The sequence below is a fragment of the Vigna angularis genome, chromosome 5 (assembly GCF_016808095.1).
Source record: "Vigna angularis cultivar LongXiaoDou No.4 chromosome 5, ASM1680809v1, whole genome shotgun sequence".
NCBI lineage: Eukaryota > Viridiplantae > Streptophyta > Magnoliopsida > Fabales > Fabaceae > Vigna > Vigna angularis.
Window position 1 is genome coordinate 34,479,524 of NC_068974.1, and position 18,197 is coordinate 34,497,720.

Genomic DNA, 18,197 nt, shown 5'->3' on the forward strand with positions numbered 1-18,197 from the left:
AAATTACCAACAGGTAATACTTTTATAATATTATTTTTTAATTAAACAACATTTGCAACGTTAATTTGCAATTAAAAATGTCATTAAAAGTTTTTAGTAATACTTCTATCAATGTTACTAATAAAAATTACTAGTAAGATAAGGCACAATTAATATTTATAAATGATTTTCATGATATTCCTCTAATGTTGTACATGGTTTCTTATGGGTACAATTATCTTGGTACCCAATAAAATTTTACACACTTTACATGTTGATTTATTAAATGGGATCAATTTATATGTAATGAGGTCAACTTTAAAATATAATAAGATTTGGTGAAGTCGTGGAAAGGAAGACAAAAATGTGAGTGTGTAGTTCTATCATGTAATACAACCTCAGTTCAGATGTCATGAGTTAATACAATTTTAGGATGTTTAGAATTTAATATTTTTTTTTAAAGTAAAGTTGTCAAAGTTGCTTTATGTTTTTTGTCATTTTAAAGTCATTTTTACCACTATGACTTTAATTGTGAATTTTTTTTTATTTTTTTTACAAAAAATGAATTCTATATTTTTTTAATTTTTATTCTATGTTTCAATGATATTTATTTTGTTTTTTTAACTTAATTAATTCAATAGTTTAATAAAGACTTTATAACAATTTTTATTTTTTAAGATTTTAATTTAATAATTTATAGTGATTTATATTAATAAGAATATATAACATCCTTTCTAGTAGTATAAAGGTACTAAAATAAAACATTACATTGATGATAACTTACATTAAACATTACATTGATCTGAAATAAATGATATATTCACACAAGTTACGGATAAACGTGGTAACAGTACAATTATTCTATTACTTTGTGATTGGATTTTTTTTTCCCTTTCATCGTTTGCTTTTGTTCTTCTGTTGTATGAATTGTTTCTTTGCTATGGAGTTATCCGCTTCAAAAGTGTAATATTAAAATGATCAAAATGGCACGTTAAGCAACAGTTGTACGCATCTCCATATATTTTATGAAAAGAAAAAAGACAATCATGCAAGGCTTTTACGTAGGCCAACACATCGTACACCTGGGAAATAAAATAGAAACATAAAACATGCGTGTTTAAAAAGAACGAAAAAATCAAACAGTCCTGTCAAGTTTACATGGTGGTAGCCACAAGTGCAAGCTTTCCGTACACGGTGATCTTGCCGGTGCCGGAGTTTTGTTCGGTGGGATTAACGTGTGAGGAATCTGAACAAGACAAAGTCATTTTTATCAGCTTTAGCCGGCTTTGATGTTCTTGAGCCAAGGAGGGAGGCTTTGTAGGTGCTTTAGCAACAGTAAAAAAGTCCATTCCAGTGATGGTGGTATTAACCTCACCCAAGGTTAGTAATTCTAACATTTGTAGTTATATGAATAATTATGATAAATTACATTCTGCGTTTCAAGAATTATATGTTGAATCTAAAAAATTAAATTATGCAGGTAGAAAATTAAAATCAGAATATAACCTTGCAAAAGAATTTTGAAAAGTCTTTGGAAGAAGTAGAAACCTTAAATAGAAAATTTTCAATTTTAGAAGTAGAAATATACGTGTTGAATGTGCATATTGTAAAAGTCATGTTGACATCAACATTTTTGAAAAATTACTTGAAGATGCAACTAAAAATATTTTTTTTGAGAACCCATATTTTAAGAAAAATGATTTTTAAAACAAAAAAAAATAAGAATAAAAGAAAATGTAGAGTATGGGTAGGAAAAAGTAAACCTTATTCTAAGAATATAAATTGTATAACATGTTTTTATGGTATGAAAAAGAGTCACGTTTCAAATAAATTTTGATGTTCCAAATGAAAAATATGTTTGGATTTTCGTTATAAAATAATATATCTCTAACCTCAATCGATTCAAATAAGTTTTTGGGGATTAAAATGTTTTTTTTAGGGACTAAAATGAAATATATGCTTGGATTGAAGAAAGTGTATTTGGAGGGGGCGGCGATGCAAGAGGATGAGGGGGTTGTGGGGAATATTACATACAGGGGAAGTTCATCTTTGCAGGGAGATTTATATTCTTAACTATCACAAAAATGGGAGATATATTTGTGTTGATATGTTGCGACAACTTAGGATGTGTATTATCTTAGGATGTGTATTATGATATCTTGTACTACCTTCTATTTTATACTTCTTCTGGATTTTCTCTTAAAGTGATTGATAAAAAACATGAAGATTATTATCGTAAAAACGGAGAAGATTGTTGATATACCTTACTTTTAAATTCGAGATACATTAAAGACTTAAGAATTTAGTTGTTGAAGTCTGGTAAAATTTGTGTATTTTTTTAAATTAGTAGGTCCAAAAAGGTTTCTATAAATAAAGTGGTAGGTTTTAATTTTGAGAGAGGTTCTTTCTATTCTAAACTTTGATTAAGGAAATTTTTATAGAAAAATCACATTTTTATTAACAAACAATTTATTCCCTTTTAGTTTTGTCAGTATTCCCTATCTACTAAATTCAAATTGACCAATTTCTCAGTAACTTGTCTTTTCCAAGTATGTGAAATTTTAAATTTTGCAACCAAATCACACTCCAATCAAAAAGCATCGAAATCAAACATTTCAATTAGCATTATTCATTGTATAAATAGCTCACTTAAGTTCAATATAAAGATAATTTTAAACTTAAAAAAAAAACTACCAATATTTTTTTTCACTACCTCGAAACTAGCCCAAAGAGTTAATCCTTCTTCACAGCAGCACAACCAAATCAAATTAATTTGAAACTAAGTTTTAAATAAAAACTGTGCCTTATTTATCCAATAAGACATATTAGTTATACTTACAATATTATGATTACATTTTTATTTTATATATTTCCAAAAGTGCAAAAAAAAAACCAAATTGTATAAATAATTTGAGAAGAAATGTCCCAGAAAAAAATATTTAGTTGAGTTAGAGTGAAAGAATTTCCGTGCCAGGATTATTTTGAGATATTACTATTTGATGTTATTAAGAATTTATTAATTCATCTTCAAGAAGGCTTCCAAATTTTATTATACAAATTTTTTTTGTTACCCAATTCATCAAGGGTTTAAACATTCTCATGTAACAAATAAATAATACATAAAAATATCAAGAAGAGAGATAATCAAATGAATAGAGACAAATTTAACTTTAATGAGTCAATTTTAAAAATTAATTTCTTAATAATTTTAGAGACTACGTTTTACATTTAATTAGTACTATAACATATTCTTAATATGCTACCTATTCAATATGAAAAACCGTCTTAGTGTGTTGAAAAAAATATTTTCCTTTTCTTGCTTTTACGATATAAAACATTAACAATACATAATACATGTATAAAATTATGTAATAATAAGAATTATATAAAAATGCATCAAGAGTTTGATTCGTCCATCATCTCTTACAATATTGCACCTTAAAAATTAACTGCATGGCAGCTAATAGTTCACACTTTTTGTTTCAAATCCTAATCCAGATTACGATGACAATGCAGTCACGAGAAGTACTCCAAGAACAACACCCACTTTTCATGCACATTGATTTCTGTAGTGCCAGACTTCTCCACTGTGGAATTAATCTCAGATGGTTTACGGGTTGCAGCCGGTGGTGTAGGGGTAGGTTGTGGTGGTTTTAGAAGGGAAACAACTGGTGATAATTCTTAGAAGTCCCACGTGGACAAAATTATAATATAAAAAAAAAGTCGATTTCGTATAGTTGAGTTAGGTTTAAAGTACATTTCTAATAATAAATGCGTTAAAATGGTGGTGAAAAGCAAAGATGAAAGGAGCATTGCTAGTGAGAAGGACAAGAAAAGTTTCTTTTTCATCATTTTTGTTATACGAAGGTTTGGATGATATTTGAAGTGATTTCAAATTATAAGAATTGTAATTGCAGTTTCAGTTGATGAGTTGATGGCATGAAGGAGTAGGCTTTTATGGAGAAAGTTTGGAAGTGGGAGGAATTGATAGATAGGTGAAAGACTCTTTTTTAAAACCTTAAATAGTGATTTATGAGCATACACACAAAGTTTCTAGCTGGCAAGGATATTGAGGTGTTGCATCAACATGATATATTGAAGTAAGGATGGACAGAGCAATGTCTTTTTATGATTGAAGGCCACACCATTCTCCCATCACGATCAATTGATTTTGTAAATTTTCTTGGTTTTTCTGACACCACTTTTATTATATAACATGTAATTTAGCAACACGTGTGAGTAGAATGGTACATATAAATTACTGCCATGTTGTTCTTCCTTTGTCACTGATATAAGTTGGGAGAAGGTGTTTTTTATTTTCCTTTTACCTTTATATCTTCCTAACATCTTTCTTGATTAATAACAAATTCAGGGAATGACTCTTAATTGGTTATCCAAAACAATGTTTTTGATGAATGTTACGGAAACGATTCAAGAAGACTTTTTAGTTTTGATTTTTCTCCAATTTATAAATTCTTAACAAAAAGAATTTAGAATATAAACATGTTGGAACAATTACGGTTTAACAAATGAATCGTGAACCATTGAAAGATTTTCGCCCTTTCCGTAACCTCAACACACCAGATACCAGGAACAGAGCAAAATTTAAACAAAAAAAAGAAAAGAGAAATAAATTAACAGCATATTTGACATAGAAAACTGGAAGTGCAGCTGCGACATGGATCATCAACACCACATGGTTGCCACTGCCATCAAAGCTATGCCAAGTGACATAAACTTTGTTCCACCAAGGCCAACCAAACTCACTGCCCCAGATTTATTCTGATCCTGCTTTGTTTCGCCTTGATCATCCTCAGAAGAATTTTCCTTGGCAGCTTTGGGAGCCTTTGCAAGAGATGAAGGAGCCAAAGCTGGAGCCTTACTGGTGGCAAAGAAATCCAAAGGAAGAAGCACCTTGTCAACGTGATAAATCCCAAGTTTGTTATCAGAGTATACTACCCCAAGAATGGTGGCATTGACGACTCCAGTTGAAATGTTGACACTGTTACCTAATGCATTTACGTTCAGTGGAAGCCTTACAGGATCTTTACCTGCCACTGTCTGCACAGGATTGCTCAGAGAATCAAAGTTTGAGCTTGAGACAAACTGTGGCAATATGTGGAACTGGACAAGTTCGATTTTCTGGCCTTCGTTGAGGGAGTTGAGGAACCCAGCTTTGAGGTTTGAAAAGGCAGAATCATCTGGTGCTAGAATGGTTATGCCCCCAGTCTTGGCTGTTATGAGCTGTGAGTTGACGTTGTTGATGATTTCTGTGGTTTTGAGGAGGCGAATGAGAGTTGAGAACATTTTAGCCTTTTTGAGGATTCTGGTGATATCATCAGGGACAGAGTCAGGGGAGTCTGGAGACTGAGGTAATGTGGGAACTAATGGTTTTGGTGATGGTGCTGCAGCCTTTGGGGTATGGGGAGTTTTTGTTGCTGGGGCTTTTGGAGCTGCTGCAGGTGCTGATGAAATGGCCAAAGTGGTAGACCAAAAGAGTAGGAACACTGATAAGGAGAAAATGGTTGTTTGTTTCATCTTTCAGTTGCCAACTAAAGCCTGTGGATGAGCTTTGATGATTTTGGAAGAATGTGAATGGTTTGAATTAATGATTCTTGCAATCTGTGTGTGATATTTGGGATGTGTGAAGGGAGGGGTTATATAGTGATTAGAGGCGAAGGAAATGATAGGTTGGTGAAATGTTATTGCAGTGAAATTTGCTAGTTGTGGAGTATGAGGATATATTTCATCTGTCATGCAGAACAAGGATAATGATGAGTACATATTGTGATTAGAATGATGAAGCCTTGTTTCTAATTCCTAAAATAAAACTCTTTAAGACACAGGTAATAATCACATCATTGTATTGGTGAGAAAGGTGTATTAAGTTGACAGGGAGAACATTAAGATGTGAACCATGAATATGTGAACTGAACTATTATGCCTTCATTCATGTCAAATGTTATTGTCAGGATTCATCATATATACCAAATTGGATGCATGCATATACATTTGAAAATGTAATTTAAAAGGTGGCTTACTAACATATTAGAAAATGATATGGCCAAAATGATGAAGACCTCCGTTTTGGAAATTAAATGGTCCAATCAAAGAATTGCATTCTTTCAGTATCTTTGAATAAATATTCTTATTAAATAATAAATAACTACATTTTTAACATAATAAATGCATTCACTCTTTCATTTGTAAGTAGTTACAATACAAATTGGGATTGTAAAGACTTGCCAAGAAGAAGTGATTGTATTTGCCAAAACAATTACTATATATGTTCAAGATCTTGGTCTGTCTTTAAATATATATATATATATATATATATATATATATATATATATATATATATATGGGGTTTGCTAACGCGTTTTAGTTGGTACATTTTAGTAATGTGTATCGGGTTTTAACTACTCCAACCTTTTCTCTGTTATCCCTACTTTAACTCTAATTGAAAAAAATCAGAAACACTTGTGGTTAAACAATTTTCCTTTGTAAAGGTTGAGTCATTGACATATTCACCTTCACGCAAAAGTTCATTCAAGATCTCTTCAATTTCATCATCTTCACTAACTTCTCTAATTTCATCATCTGCATATGTTGAATCATCATCTCTAAAAAAGACCCTCCAGACCAATTACCAATTCCTTCGGATGTCATTATGCTTGTGAAAATTAGATAAAATTATATACGACAAAAATTATAAAATGACAACTCATTATAAAATCATTTTTTGTAAGAAATTGTTTAACATCCAGTGTTTCTGATTTTTTCCAAGCCAATTACCAATTCCTTTGATGTCATTATGCTTGTGAAAATTAGATAAAAATTAGATAAGACAAAAATTATAAAATGAAAACTCATTATAAAATCATTTTTTGTAAGAAATTGTTTAACAGCGAGTATTTCTGAATTTTTTCAGGTCAATTACCAATTCCTTTATGCTTGTGAAAATTGGATAAAATTAGATAAGACAAAAATTATAAAATGAAAACTCATTATAAAATAGATTGTTTAACGACAAGTGTTTCTGATTTTTTGAATTGGGACTACAGTAGGAATGACAGAGAAAATGAATGTTGGAGTGAGAGAGATGAAAGAGAAAGGGTTGAAAGGAATGAGAGAGGTGAGTAAGGGTTTGGGAGATTTCTTTTTGTTTTTTAGTTTTGAGAATGAAAATTATTAAAATACCTTTAACCTTAAAACTTAGAATCCATGATATATAAGGGTATTTTTATCTACTAAAACTCAGTACACATTGCTAAAATATACCAACTGAAAAACTGAAAAACAGGCGTACCTCCATATACAAGTATAGAAGAGAATAAGATATTTGAGTTAATACTTTTTGGAGGATCAATTTGTATTTTTTGACGGATCAATTTGTATTTAAAGACTTTTTTAATGTAAGTTGAAATATCAAAAGATATTAAAAATAAATAAAAATGTATGGTTGATTAATTTCAATCAATTATAACCACATATTTGGCACACATATTCGGGTTAGATTTATAAAAATTTTTAGTAATGTAAGACACAATTAGTGGAGATTTATTTTATACGAATTAGATTTGATAATTTCATTTGCTTTATTATTATCATGAAACCGTGTATCTTTTTTAGATGCTCGTGTAAATAAAATACTTTCTTAAAGAATGTTAAACACTGTCGACGTAAGCAAAATCTTTTTTAATCTTAATTAAATACCTAAATCATATATTAATGAATATGAGTTATGTAATACATTAAAGGACATGTAAATTATATTTATTACTTGCTTAAATAGTATTTACACTTGATCAAGAATGTTCTTATACACATTAACCTTCCCATCTCATTAGCAAGTAAAGAAAAACAAAATTGCAGAAAGCATCTGATGAAATAACCTTTTAACAGTTTAGTTTGTAACTTTTCATCCATACATCTTCATTGATGCAACACCTCAATCTCCTTTGCCAGCTATTAACTCAGTGTATGATCACAAATCACATTTCAAGATTTTCAAACAAAACCTCTCACCTACCTTTCACTGTCTTTCACTGTCTCCCCCTCCCAGACATGTTATATAAAAACCATCTCCACCACCATATCAATTCATCCACTGCACATTGCATATACAAATCCTACCATTTCCATTCCTTTCTTATATCTTCCAAACCATTATCATCTAAAAATACCAAAAGATGATGAAAAACCAATGTCTTTTGTCTTTCTCAGTAGCACTGCTAGTTTCATTTTTGTATTCCACCACCACTTTAGCCCAATTATCACCAGCTTCTGCCCCTCTTAAACCAGTTCAACCTACTCCTACTCCACCAGCTGAGGCTCCTAAACAGCCATTGGTTCCCTCATTGCCACAGTCACCAAGTGATGCCACTCCCGACACTGCAGCTGTTGACATTGTTGGAATCCTGAGGCAGGCCAAGTCATTCAACATCCTTATCCGCCTCATGAAAACCACCCAATTGATCAACCAACTCAATGCACAGCTCCTCACCACTAAGTCAGGTGGCATCACCATTCTTGCACCTGATGATAGTTCCTTCTCTCAACTCAAAGCAGGCTTCCTCAACTCTCTTTCTGATGGCCAAAAGCTCGAGCTCTTACAATTCCATGTTCTGTCAGACTATGTTTCTAGCTCCAACTTTGATACTCTAACCAACCCTGTGAGAACGCTTGCAGGAGCTAAACCTGGAAAAGTGGAACTGAACGTGATAAGTTACGGAGGCAGTGTGAACATCTCAACGGGTGAGGTTAACACCACCATCACTGGCATTGTATACACAGATAAACATCTTGCTATTTACAAGGTGGGTAAAGTGCTTCTTCCTATGGACTTTTTTACTGTTGCTAAAGCACCAGCAAAGGGACCATCTTTGGCACCAGAACCTTCAGCAAAGGCTCCTAAAGCGGATAAGGAGAAGCCACTGTCTCCAGATTCCTCAGAATCATCTGAAATTAATTCCACAAGCGACAACTCTGGCACTGTGAACATCAACGTACGAGGAAAGTGGGTGTCCCTTGTTCTTGGAGGACTTATCCTGCTTGCATTGTCATCATGAACCAGAGCAGGATTTGATGAATTTACTAACTGTTGTGAGTCTCTGTTTTCAGAGACTTTTCTGTTACACTGTGTTATCAGTTTTAACTGATAACAGTTTATTTTCTTGCTACATATACATGAGCTATCTTGTATCTTGGAAGCCTGCTTTTCATAAATAAAAAAGAAGTTTTTCAGTTTTAAAGTTCTTATATGCATGAAGTTGATATAGTTTTCTTAATTATGTAATTATAAAAAACTATGCATCAGGTATAATAATTCCACACTTTGAATATACCATTGTGCTGTTACTTAGTACTCAGTTAATATTTAATTAAGTATGTTATGTATGTTATCAGTGACTACTGGTGAACTAACAAAACCGGCAAATGTAACCCATAGATACACAATAGTAAGTGATACTAATTCATCCACTATTCCTATATTTACTTAAAATCGAGATTAAAAGTTTAAATATTTTTTTCTCCAAAAATATTTTTAGATATACGATGATTGATCTAAAGTATTTTTATTTAAAGTTTGTCAAGTTGTTTTATGTAGTAAGTATTTCTTGAGAAATACTATTAATAGATGATAAATAATAATTAACACACCAACATAAAGAATAGGTTGCACTACAATAATTCATCTTTTAAATTATTTATTTTTCTTTTAATTACTAAAGAAGTTTATTTTTTTAATGTTGAACCAATTTTTTATCAACAAAATGATTTTTAGAATAGAGTGGAATAGATTATTCACTTTGCATTTTATATTAAGTTTAACGAAGAACATTTTTTAATATAAAATATTCTTATTGTAAGTAATAAATACCGAAATTGAAACTTTAATGAATAAAAGAAGAGTAGCTCAAAAAACGAAATTAATAAAGCATATATATGATAGTGTTGAATTTCTTATCTCTATGGTTTGGGAGTTCTCCATAATCTCCTGTATATATTATGTTTTTGTGGTATACCTAAACCTATTTGTGTGGGATAAGTGAACTTCAATGTAATAGACAGATTTCTGAATCGGTTTAATGCAAAATTGATTTCTTTTATTTTGTTTGTGTTCTATATGTTCACAATCGATTTAATAAAGTTTGTGAGAAGCCCCTTTGATGTTTAATATATATTAAAATTATTTTGTTAATAAAATTTGATTGTGAAAATAATATTTAAGCTTTATTTATCACTTTTCCCCATAAAATAGTTTGTTATTTTTAGTAATTTCTAACTCATGCTTTAAGGATATTAGTTAAAAATTTATAAATAAAAATATTTCATTGGAATACTAAAACTGTTGCATTTTTTAGGATTCTTTAATGCACTTACATATTCATTTCAAAAAGAAAATATTTGAACTCCATTATATTAACTAATTCTCTAATAACACTGATTAACAAAAACTATTTTGATTATTAAATGATATTTTTGGTTCTTTATTTTACTTATGAATTTCAATTAGTAATTTGTCTTTTAAAAATTCAATTTGATTCTTCATATATGTGGATAAATTTGTTTATTTTAAAATAATTATCATTTTTTTCCTGGCCAAACTTTATTCTTTGGTCGCATTAAAGTAGTATGACGTGAAATCTTAATATATTAGTACACCAAGTTTATGAAAAAAAAAAGTATTTCTTTTAGGATTCAATAACTAAAACTTTTTCTATTAGACTCATGGCTAATATAAAAAATATAGAATTGAAATTAATAATAATCGTAGATCTAGTGAAAATAGAATAAACCTATATGGGTCCAACCATGAACTAATTAAAAATTGAAAAATGAATTGTATACTTTTATTTTTATTGTTCGGAACTCGATTTCCTCGTAAAATTCACTTCAATTTATAGTAATTTTTGTTTGTCAATTGAGTTTCATAGTTTGTTATGTAGGTTGATCAAATATGACAAATTTCAGGTCAAGAATCGGTCAGAAAAGGACACATATTGAGATGATTTTTGAAAGAAAAATGATCAAACTAAAACTTATATATAAGATAAAAGAGACCAAAACTTCAATTCAACCTATTATTTTTTATAGGACCCACATTGTGAAAACAATTTTTTTATAGCCTTTGTTGTGAATATAAACAGCGTATTGTTTTTTTACTTCCTTTTAAATATTTTTCATATGCGTGCCGTACCCTTTTAATGCTTACAATAAATAACCTTTTTCTTTTCCCATGTTTATCAATTTCAACTAACAACTTCTTTTATTTCCACAGCTAATAAAAGGAGTATCTTTCAAACAAGAGGCCAAACAGCAACATGATGTGCAAAAAAGACACAAGAAATCGATGGATGAACCTAACTAGCCAAACATTGATTCTTGACAAACTTGTTTTTTCTGTCTGTCCTGAAAGCTGTCTGCTTTTAAATTTTATTCCTTTCTTTCCACATTGTTTACAAGACTTTTTCAATTCATTTCTATCTTTCAAGAAAAGTAACTGTGTTGAGATGAGTTCAGAAAATATAAATAAGAGAGAAAGTGTTTAATCAAAGAACCATAAAAGTAGTTAGATAATTAAAATTTGATACAAGTGATAGTAGTTAATGAAGCTTATAATATTGAAAATGACTTGAAAAACAAATTAAAAAAGAAGTTATCCATAACATGAGGAAATAAATTATAGAAAAAGATGTATATAAGGTGTTAATGAAAAAGGAAAAAGATTATTGAGTTTGAGTATCGCTTCTCTTTCTGGAAAAGTAACAGTGGAATGAGCAGAATCTGTGTTGATTCTTAAGTCCGTTTTAGCACTTGTTTTGCTTCCAGTACTACAGCAAAACGCAAAGAGGGTATCATTCCCTTGTTGCTTTTGTTTGTTCTTTTTGCACTAACAATTCCAGAAGGCAATGAGAGCATCACAGACTCTGTTTCTTTTGCTTTGGTTCTTCTGCATTTATGCCCCTTCTTCGTTTTCCACAAATGTCACTTACGACCATAGAGCATTGGTCATTGATGGCAAGCGCCGAGTCTTGGTCTCTGGTTCTATCCACTACCCTCGTAGCACTCCAGAGGTTCTCTTCATTACCCTCTTTCTGTGTCTCTGTAATGTTTCATGTACACTATTTTTTCCTTTGTTTTTGAAGTTGGAGTCAAAAGGGGTGGTGTTTTTTTGTTTCAGATGTGGCCAGACATCATTCAGAAGTCCAAAGATGGAGGACTTGATGTGATTGAGACTTATGTTTTCTGGAACTTACACGAACCAGTTCAAGGCCAGGTCCTCTTCTTTCTAGTTCTGTTAACGTTATTATTACTATTACCATTCTTGTATAGTTTCTGTTGTTCACTGCTTTTTGCATTGCATTGTGTTCATTTTCAAACATGCTCAGTAATCAAAACCGAAAATAAGTATATGCAGCTTAGGAAAGTAAATGATCACTGCTTCACATATTTTTCTGAGTTAATAAGAACAATGAGACAAAGGGTATTTCTTAATGTCAATCAGAAGCTTAAATTTATGAAGAAATCAATGATGGAATATGTGCTTTGGCTTGGCAGTATAATTTTGAAGGTAGGGCAGATTTGGTTGAATTTGTGAAGACAGTAGCAGCAGCAGGCCTATATGTGCATCTCCGGATTGGTCCATACGCATGTGCTGAATGGAACTACGGGTAAAATATGATCTTTATATGTATTTTTTCACAAAGAAGTTCATATCTGATCATGGCCTTTAACTTTTTTGAGCAGCGGTTTCCCTCTTTGGCTACATTTTATACCAGGAATTCAGTTCCGAACTGATAACAAACCATTTGAGGTTATTATTCCTTTCCTTTCTCCTTGTCTCATCTTGCTAAATCTTCTTCCCGTTATCATGTGAAATTGAATTGTTTTCAGAAAGAAATGAAGCGGTTCACCGCTAAAATTGTAGATATGATGAAGCAAGAGAACCTCTATATGTCACAGGGAGGACCTATTATTTTGTCTCAGGTTTTTCTTAAATTTTACTGAATACATTTTTCTTATGCACATGTCGTGATATACAGAGAGTTCTGAATTTCTAATAGCCTACTGCCAACTTTTAAATGTGAAAATGCTATGAACAGATTGAAAATGAGTATGGGAACATTGATGCGGATTATGGTCCAGCTGCTAAATCCTACATCAAATGGGCAGCATCAATGGCAACATCTCTTGATACAGGGGTTCCTTGGGTAATGTGCCAACAGCTAGATGCTCCAGATCCAATTGTAAGTTTTCTTCTTTTAGCCATCAACAATTATGCTGAACAGTTTATGTTTTAGCTGTCTTCTAGTGTTATTTATTTGTTTTACACCGTTGTTTGTTTTCTTGATGCCTGAATTGAGCAATCTTACTATCTTGCTGTCAACAATTATCCTAATCCATTATTAATTTCACATTTTGTCATATCAACCATTCTCAGATTAACACATGCAATGCATTTTACTGTGACCAATTCCAACCGAATTCTAAGGCAAAACCAAAAATATGGACTGAGGGTTATACTGGATGGTTAGTGTCCTTTTCTGTAAAAAATTTTAGTCATTTGAAAGTAATACTCAAAATATGATCTGACTGATAATATCTCCATTCGCATTCAACTCTAATTTTGTTTTTCTTCCAACCTATCGAAACCCACAAAACTGTAGGTTTCTTGCATTTGGTGATGCTTTACCTCACAGACCTGTGGAAGATCTTGCATTTGCTGTGGCACGCTTTTTCCAACGAGGGGGAACTTTCAACAATTACTATATGGTAATGCAACATTACATGATGTAATTAAGGCTTTTTTAACTTTAAACTATTCTAGATAACAAGGAAATGAGGTGATGCCCCAACTTTTTGGATTGCTTCCGAAACAGTACCATGGAGGGACAAACTTTGGCCGGGCTTCTGGTGGGCCTTTTGTTGCTAGTAGTTATGATTATGATGCACCAATTGATGAGTATGGTATGGAATTTTTCAACCTTTATATGTCATATTTATTGTCGACTCTATAGAGTTATATAAACTAGTCAACCTTGCTTCCATATACAGCCAACAAGAAAAATAAACAAACTTGTAACATGACAACATATTCACATTTTATATCTGAACTGCATGATGCAGGAATTATTAGACAGCCTAAGTGGGGTCACCTTAAAGACTTGCATAAGGCCATAAAACTTTGTGAAGAAGCACTGACAGCTACTGATCCAACAATTACATCTCTTGGACCAAATATAGAGGTAAAATGTAGTCCTTTCAAAATTAGGCCACATTTTCTGGATTATCTTAGTGGTTTAAATGTCCCATTTTTCACCTGATTTTGTCAATGTTATAGTTTTCTCTAGTTCCTGCTTCCTTCCCAATACTTGATTAACACTTGATTTGCATGTCTTTTGAAGATTAAGTCTTTTTCACTACAAATAAAGTTTGCCCTTTAGCGAACCATCCATAAGCTTAATTGTTGGGTAAAAGGATCATGAATGTCAAACTCCTCAACATTTAGAATCAGTTATCCCAAATGGATAGTTTAGTTACATCTCTTAACATATACTATTCAAATCCAGGTTGCAGTGTACAAGACTGGAGCTGTGTGTTCCGCTTTCCTTGCCAACATTGCTACATCTGATGCAAAAGTGACTTTCAATGGAAATTCATATCACCTTCCCGCATGGTCCGTGAGCATCTTACCAGACTGCAAGAGTGTAGTGCTTAATACTGCAAAGGTTTGCCTTGTCAGCTTTGAGATCAAAATAGATAGTTCAATTGAAGGAGGTTACTTTCAGAATGCATGTGATTGATCTATCTACAGTTCAGACCTCTGTCATTTTCTAGTGCATGAAGTTTAATAACGAATAGTTATTTATGATTACAGATTAATTCTGCATCTGTGATTTCAAGCTTTAGAACTGAATCTTTAAAAGAAGAGGTTGGCTCGTTGGATGATTCTTACTCGGGCTGGAGTTGGATTGGTGAACCTATCGGTATTTCAAAGGCTGATTCATTCTCAAAATTTGGGTTACTGGAGCAAATAAATACAACTGGTGATAGAAGTGATTATCTGTGGTACTCATTAAGGTATATAATATATCTTCTAGGTTGAGCAAGTTTCTTCTGACTTGGAATTTTCTGTCTGACAGTAATGATTTTCATTGTTTTTTCTGCAGCATTGATCTTGATACTAGTACTCAAGCTGTCCTTCACATTGAATCCCTTGGTCATGCTCTTCGTGCTTTCATAAATGGGAAACTTGCAGGTATATTAAATTTAAATCAATCCTTCTTGTGAGTTCAATATCTTTTTATGCTTCTATATTATTGTTTAAATTCCCTGGTAGTATCTCGCTCCACCCATCCTTCTTGAAGTCAAAGCTTCTCTTCTAGAAAATGCTTTAAAATGAGGTAAACTATGTCTAGGTTGGCAAACATTATGTATTCTGGAGTCATTACATGACAAATAAGGAACATCCCTGTATCTCTATCTTCCTAGTATGTGTGGTTGAAAATCCAAAAACTTCTACACAAGTTTAAACATTTAAATGTATACTGCATAGATGTAATAACTCATGTTCTGTTGAATAATGTGTCAAGTGTTTAATGGAAATGTGATGCTTATTGAAGCTTATATTAAGAGTATTTAGTGGTATTCATGTGACTCTGTATCTGTGTAACTGCTAGAGTACTGTTAAGGAATTCTAAGAGTTATTTCAGTCTATAAAATACATTTACAAAAAAATTAAAAAAATATATAAATAAATAGAATTAACACATAGGTCATTTCAATCTCCAAACTACCTTCCTTTTGTTCTAAATTTTAACTGCACAATTTTGCTTCCTCTGGACTACCTTCAACATTGATGTTCATCAAAGATTTTATGCATTCCTTCAAGCCAAAATCAGAATAATGACACCCAACCAATTATATAGCAGCCTTTAAAATTTCCTTTTATGTTTTGATCTCTCAACAACTTATAACTCATGTTATCCAACATTTCCTTCTCTCAATTGTAAAATTTATTATATAAAAACTCATATACCAGCATCTCAATCGATTTCAAGGATGTAGCAAAATGAATTCTAGATTGATTAGAAATAAAGTAAGAACAGTTTCAAGGATGTAGCAAAATATTCAGTTCTTCATTTAAATGGAATATTTCATTATCTATCAACAATGACACTCATCTGTAACATTATGGAGAACTTTTTCAGGGAATGGAATGGGGAACCATGAGAAAGCTAACGTCAAAGTAGACATCCCCATCACTCTAGTGGCTGGGAAGAACACAATTGATCTCTTGAGTTTAACTGTGGGACTTCAGGTTCTTCTTTTCTTCTTGTAATATATTCATCTGTTAATCCTCCCAGTATTATTTCACTGTATCACCAAAACAGTTCTCATTGCCACATCAATTAATGCAAACCTTATGCACATCAGAACTATGGAGCTTTTTTTGACACATGGGGTGCAGGGATCACTGGCCCTGTGATATTAAAAGGTTTGAAAAATGGCAGCTCTCTTGATCTGTCCTCCCATATGTGGACATATCAGGTTAGTCTCATGCTCTCAGCCTAAGGAAAGCCAATTTTTTTTTTCTCATTTTGAGGTTTTGGTTGGACCCATATATAGAATACACTGTGCATAATTTTTGTGAATGCAGATTGGTATTAAAGGTGAAGATTTAGGTCCATCTGGTGGCAGTTCTGGACAGTGGAATTCACAATCTACCCTACCTGTACACCAACCCTTCATTTGGTACAAGGTAATCTTTAATAGAATATATAATCTATCGAAAAGTCTCTTTACTTTACCACAATTTGTTTCCCTTTGTTTATGGATTGTCCAATTTTGTGTTTACATTTGCATATATCTCCATAATCACACACTTCATAGAAAATTAAGACAATGCTACTGTAGGACAGTTGATTTTTCTGCTGCTAGCTAATGTATTAACTCGTTCTATCAGACAAACTTCGTTGCTCCCTCTGGGAGCAATCCAGTTGCAATTGACTTCACGGGGATGGGAAAAGGTGAGGCTTGGGTGAATGGACAGAGCATTGGGCGATACTGGCCTACCTATGCCTCTCCAAGCGGTGGTTGTACTGATTCATGCAATTATAGAGGGTCATATCAAGCATCCAAATGCCTCCAGAACTGTGGAAAGCCATCACAGACATTGTAAGTGCTACATATTCTGCATGAGAGAAGTTGAAACTTGAAAGTAGCTCTTAATTGTTCAAATAAAGTAAATGCAACCCTGCTAGATACTTATTTGAGTACTAATCCCGCAGATACCATGTACCACGATCATGGTTACGACCTCAAGGCAACACACTAGTATTGTTTGAGGAAAGTGGAGGCAACCCTAAGCAAATCAGTTTTGCTACAAAACAGATAGGAAGCGTGTGTTCTCATGTATCTGAATCTCACCCTCCACCTGTAGACTTCTGGAATTCTGATGCAGAATCAGGAAGAAAAGTAGGGCCTGTACTGTTACTGGAGTGCCCTTATCCTAATCAGGTGATCTCTTCCATCAAATTTGCTAGTTTTGGAACACCTCAGGGGACTTGTGGAAACTTCAAACATGGACGGTGCAGCAGCAATAAGGCTCTATCCATTGTGCAGAAGGTGTTATCATGCTTTCTTGTTAAACAAGAAGTTCATATATGTATTTTGTGTTGCTAATTTTATTTTGTTTTTTGAATCGGATTATACTTACTCTAAAGAACATCTTCTAACAGGGCTGCATTGGATCAAGCAGTTGTAGAATTGAACTATCAATTAATACGTTTGGAGATCCATGTAAAGGAGTAGCAAAGAGTTTAGCTGTTGAAGCTTCTTGTGCATAAACTTGTTGCTTGGACTTGTCTGAATAGCACTCTGCACTTTCCCAAGTCTCTGACACTCGTTGAAGATGATTCCTCATTGGCTAATGTAAAAAGGCCTTCTGCTAGTAAACTAGGAAAAACGTGTCAAACACTCTTTAATTACAATGGCCTAAAAAATCCTATTTATGATTTCGATGGCAGATTGGTGTGGCATTCAATCATTAAAATGCATTATGCCTAATACATCAGTAGATAGTTGATGCAAAACCTCAATATCCTTAAAGCAAAACATAAAGCAAGTGTCATGTATTGACAACTTTACTTTAAAAAAAATATTAAAGTCTAAACCAAAATTACTTTACACTGAAATTGTGTTAAGTAGTG

General features: G+C 32.4%; 3 protein-coding genes across 3 annotated transcripts; 2 read left to right on the forward strand and 1 right to left on the reverse strand.

Moving 5' to 3' along the window:
- Nucleotides 1–4,500: 4,500 nt before the first annotated feature.
- LOC108340205 (fasciclin-like arabinogalactan protein 11) lies at nucleotides 4,501–5,623 on the reverse strand. Its single transcript, XM_017577415.2, has one exon. The coding sequence runs from the start codon at nucleotides 5,515–5,517 to the stop codon at nucleotides 4,666–4,668; it is 852 nt and encodes a 283-aa protein (XP_017432904.1). The 5' UTR covers nucleotides 5,518–5,623; the 3' UTR covers nucleotides 4,501–4,665.
- A 2,474-nt stretch (nucleotides 5,624–8,097) lies between these two features.
- Nucleotides 8,098–9,233, forward strand: LOC108340202 (fasciclin-like arabinogalactan protein 12). The gene has a single exon (XM_017577411.2). The coding sequence runs from the start codon at nucleotides 8,172–8,174 to the stop codon at nucleotides 9,048–9,050; it is 879 nt and encodes a 292-aa protein (XP_017432900.1). The 5' UTR covers nucleotides 8,098–8,171; the 3' UTR covers nucleotides 9,051–9,233.
- A 2,386-nt stretch (nucleotides 9,234–11,619) lies between these two features.
- On the forward strand, nucleotides 11,620–18,054 carry LOC108340200 (beta-galactosidase 8). Its single transcript, XM_017577409.2, has 19 exons — nucleotides 11,620–12,059; nucleotides 12,167–12,262; nucleotides 12,544–12,656; nucleotides 12,733–12,799; nucleotides 12,880–12,972; nucleotides 13,089–13,232; nucleotides 13,427–13,515; nucleotides 13,653–13,758; nucleotides 13,866–13,953; nucleotides 14,113–14,231; nucleotides 14,556–14,714; nucleotides 14,864–15,066; nucleotides 15,156–15,244; nucleotides 16,197–16,306; nucleotides 16,423–16,536; nucleotides 16,646–16,747; nucleotides 16,952–17,163; nucleotides 17,277–17,613; nucleotides 17,727–18,054. The coding sequence occupies exons 1-19, from the start codon at nucleotides 11,895–11,897 to the stop codon at nucleotides 17,832–17,834; spliced, it is 2,514 nt and encodes an 837-aa protein (XP_017432898.1). The 5' UTR covers nucleotides 11,620–11,894; the 3' UTR covers nucleotides 17,835–18,054.
- The last annotated feature ends 143 nt before the right edge of the window (nucleotides 18,055–18,197 follow it).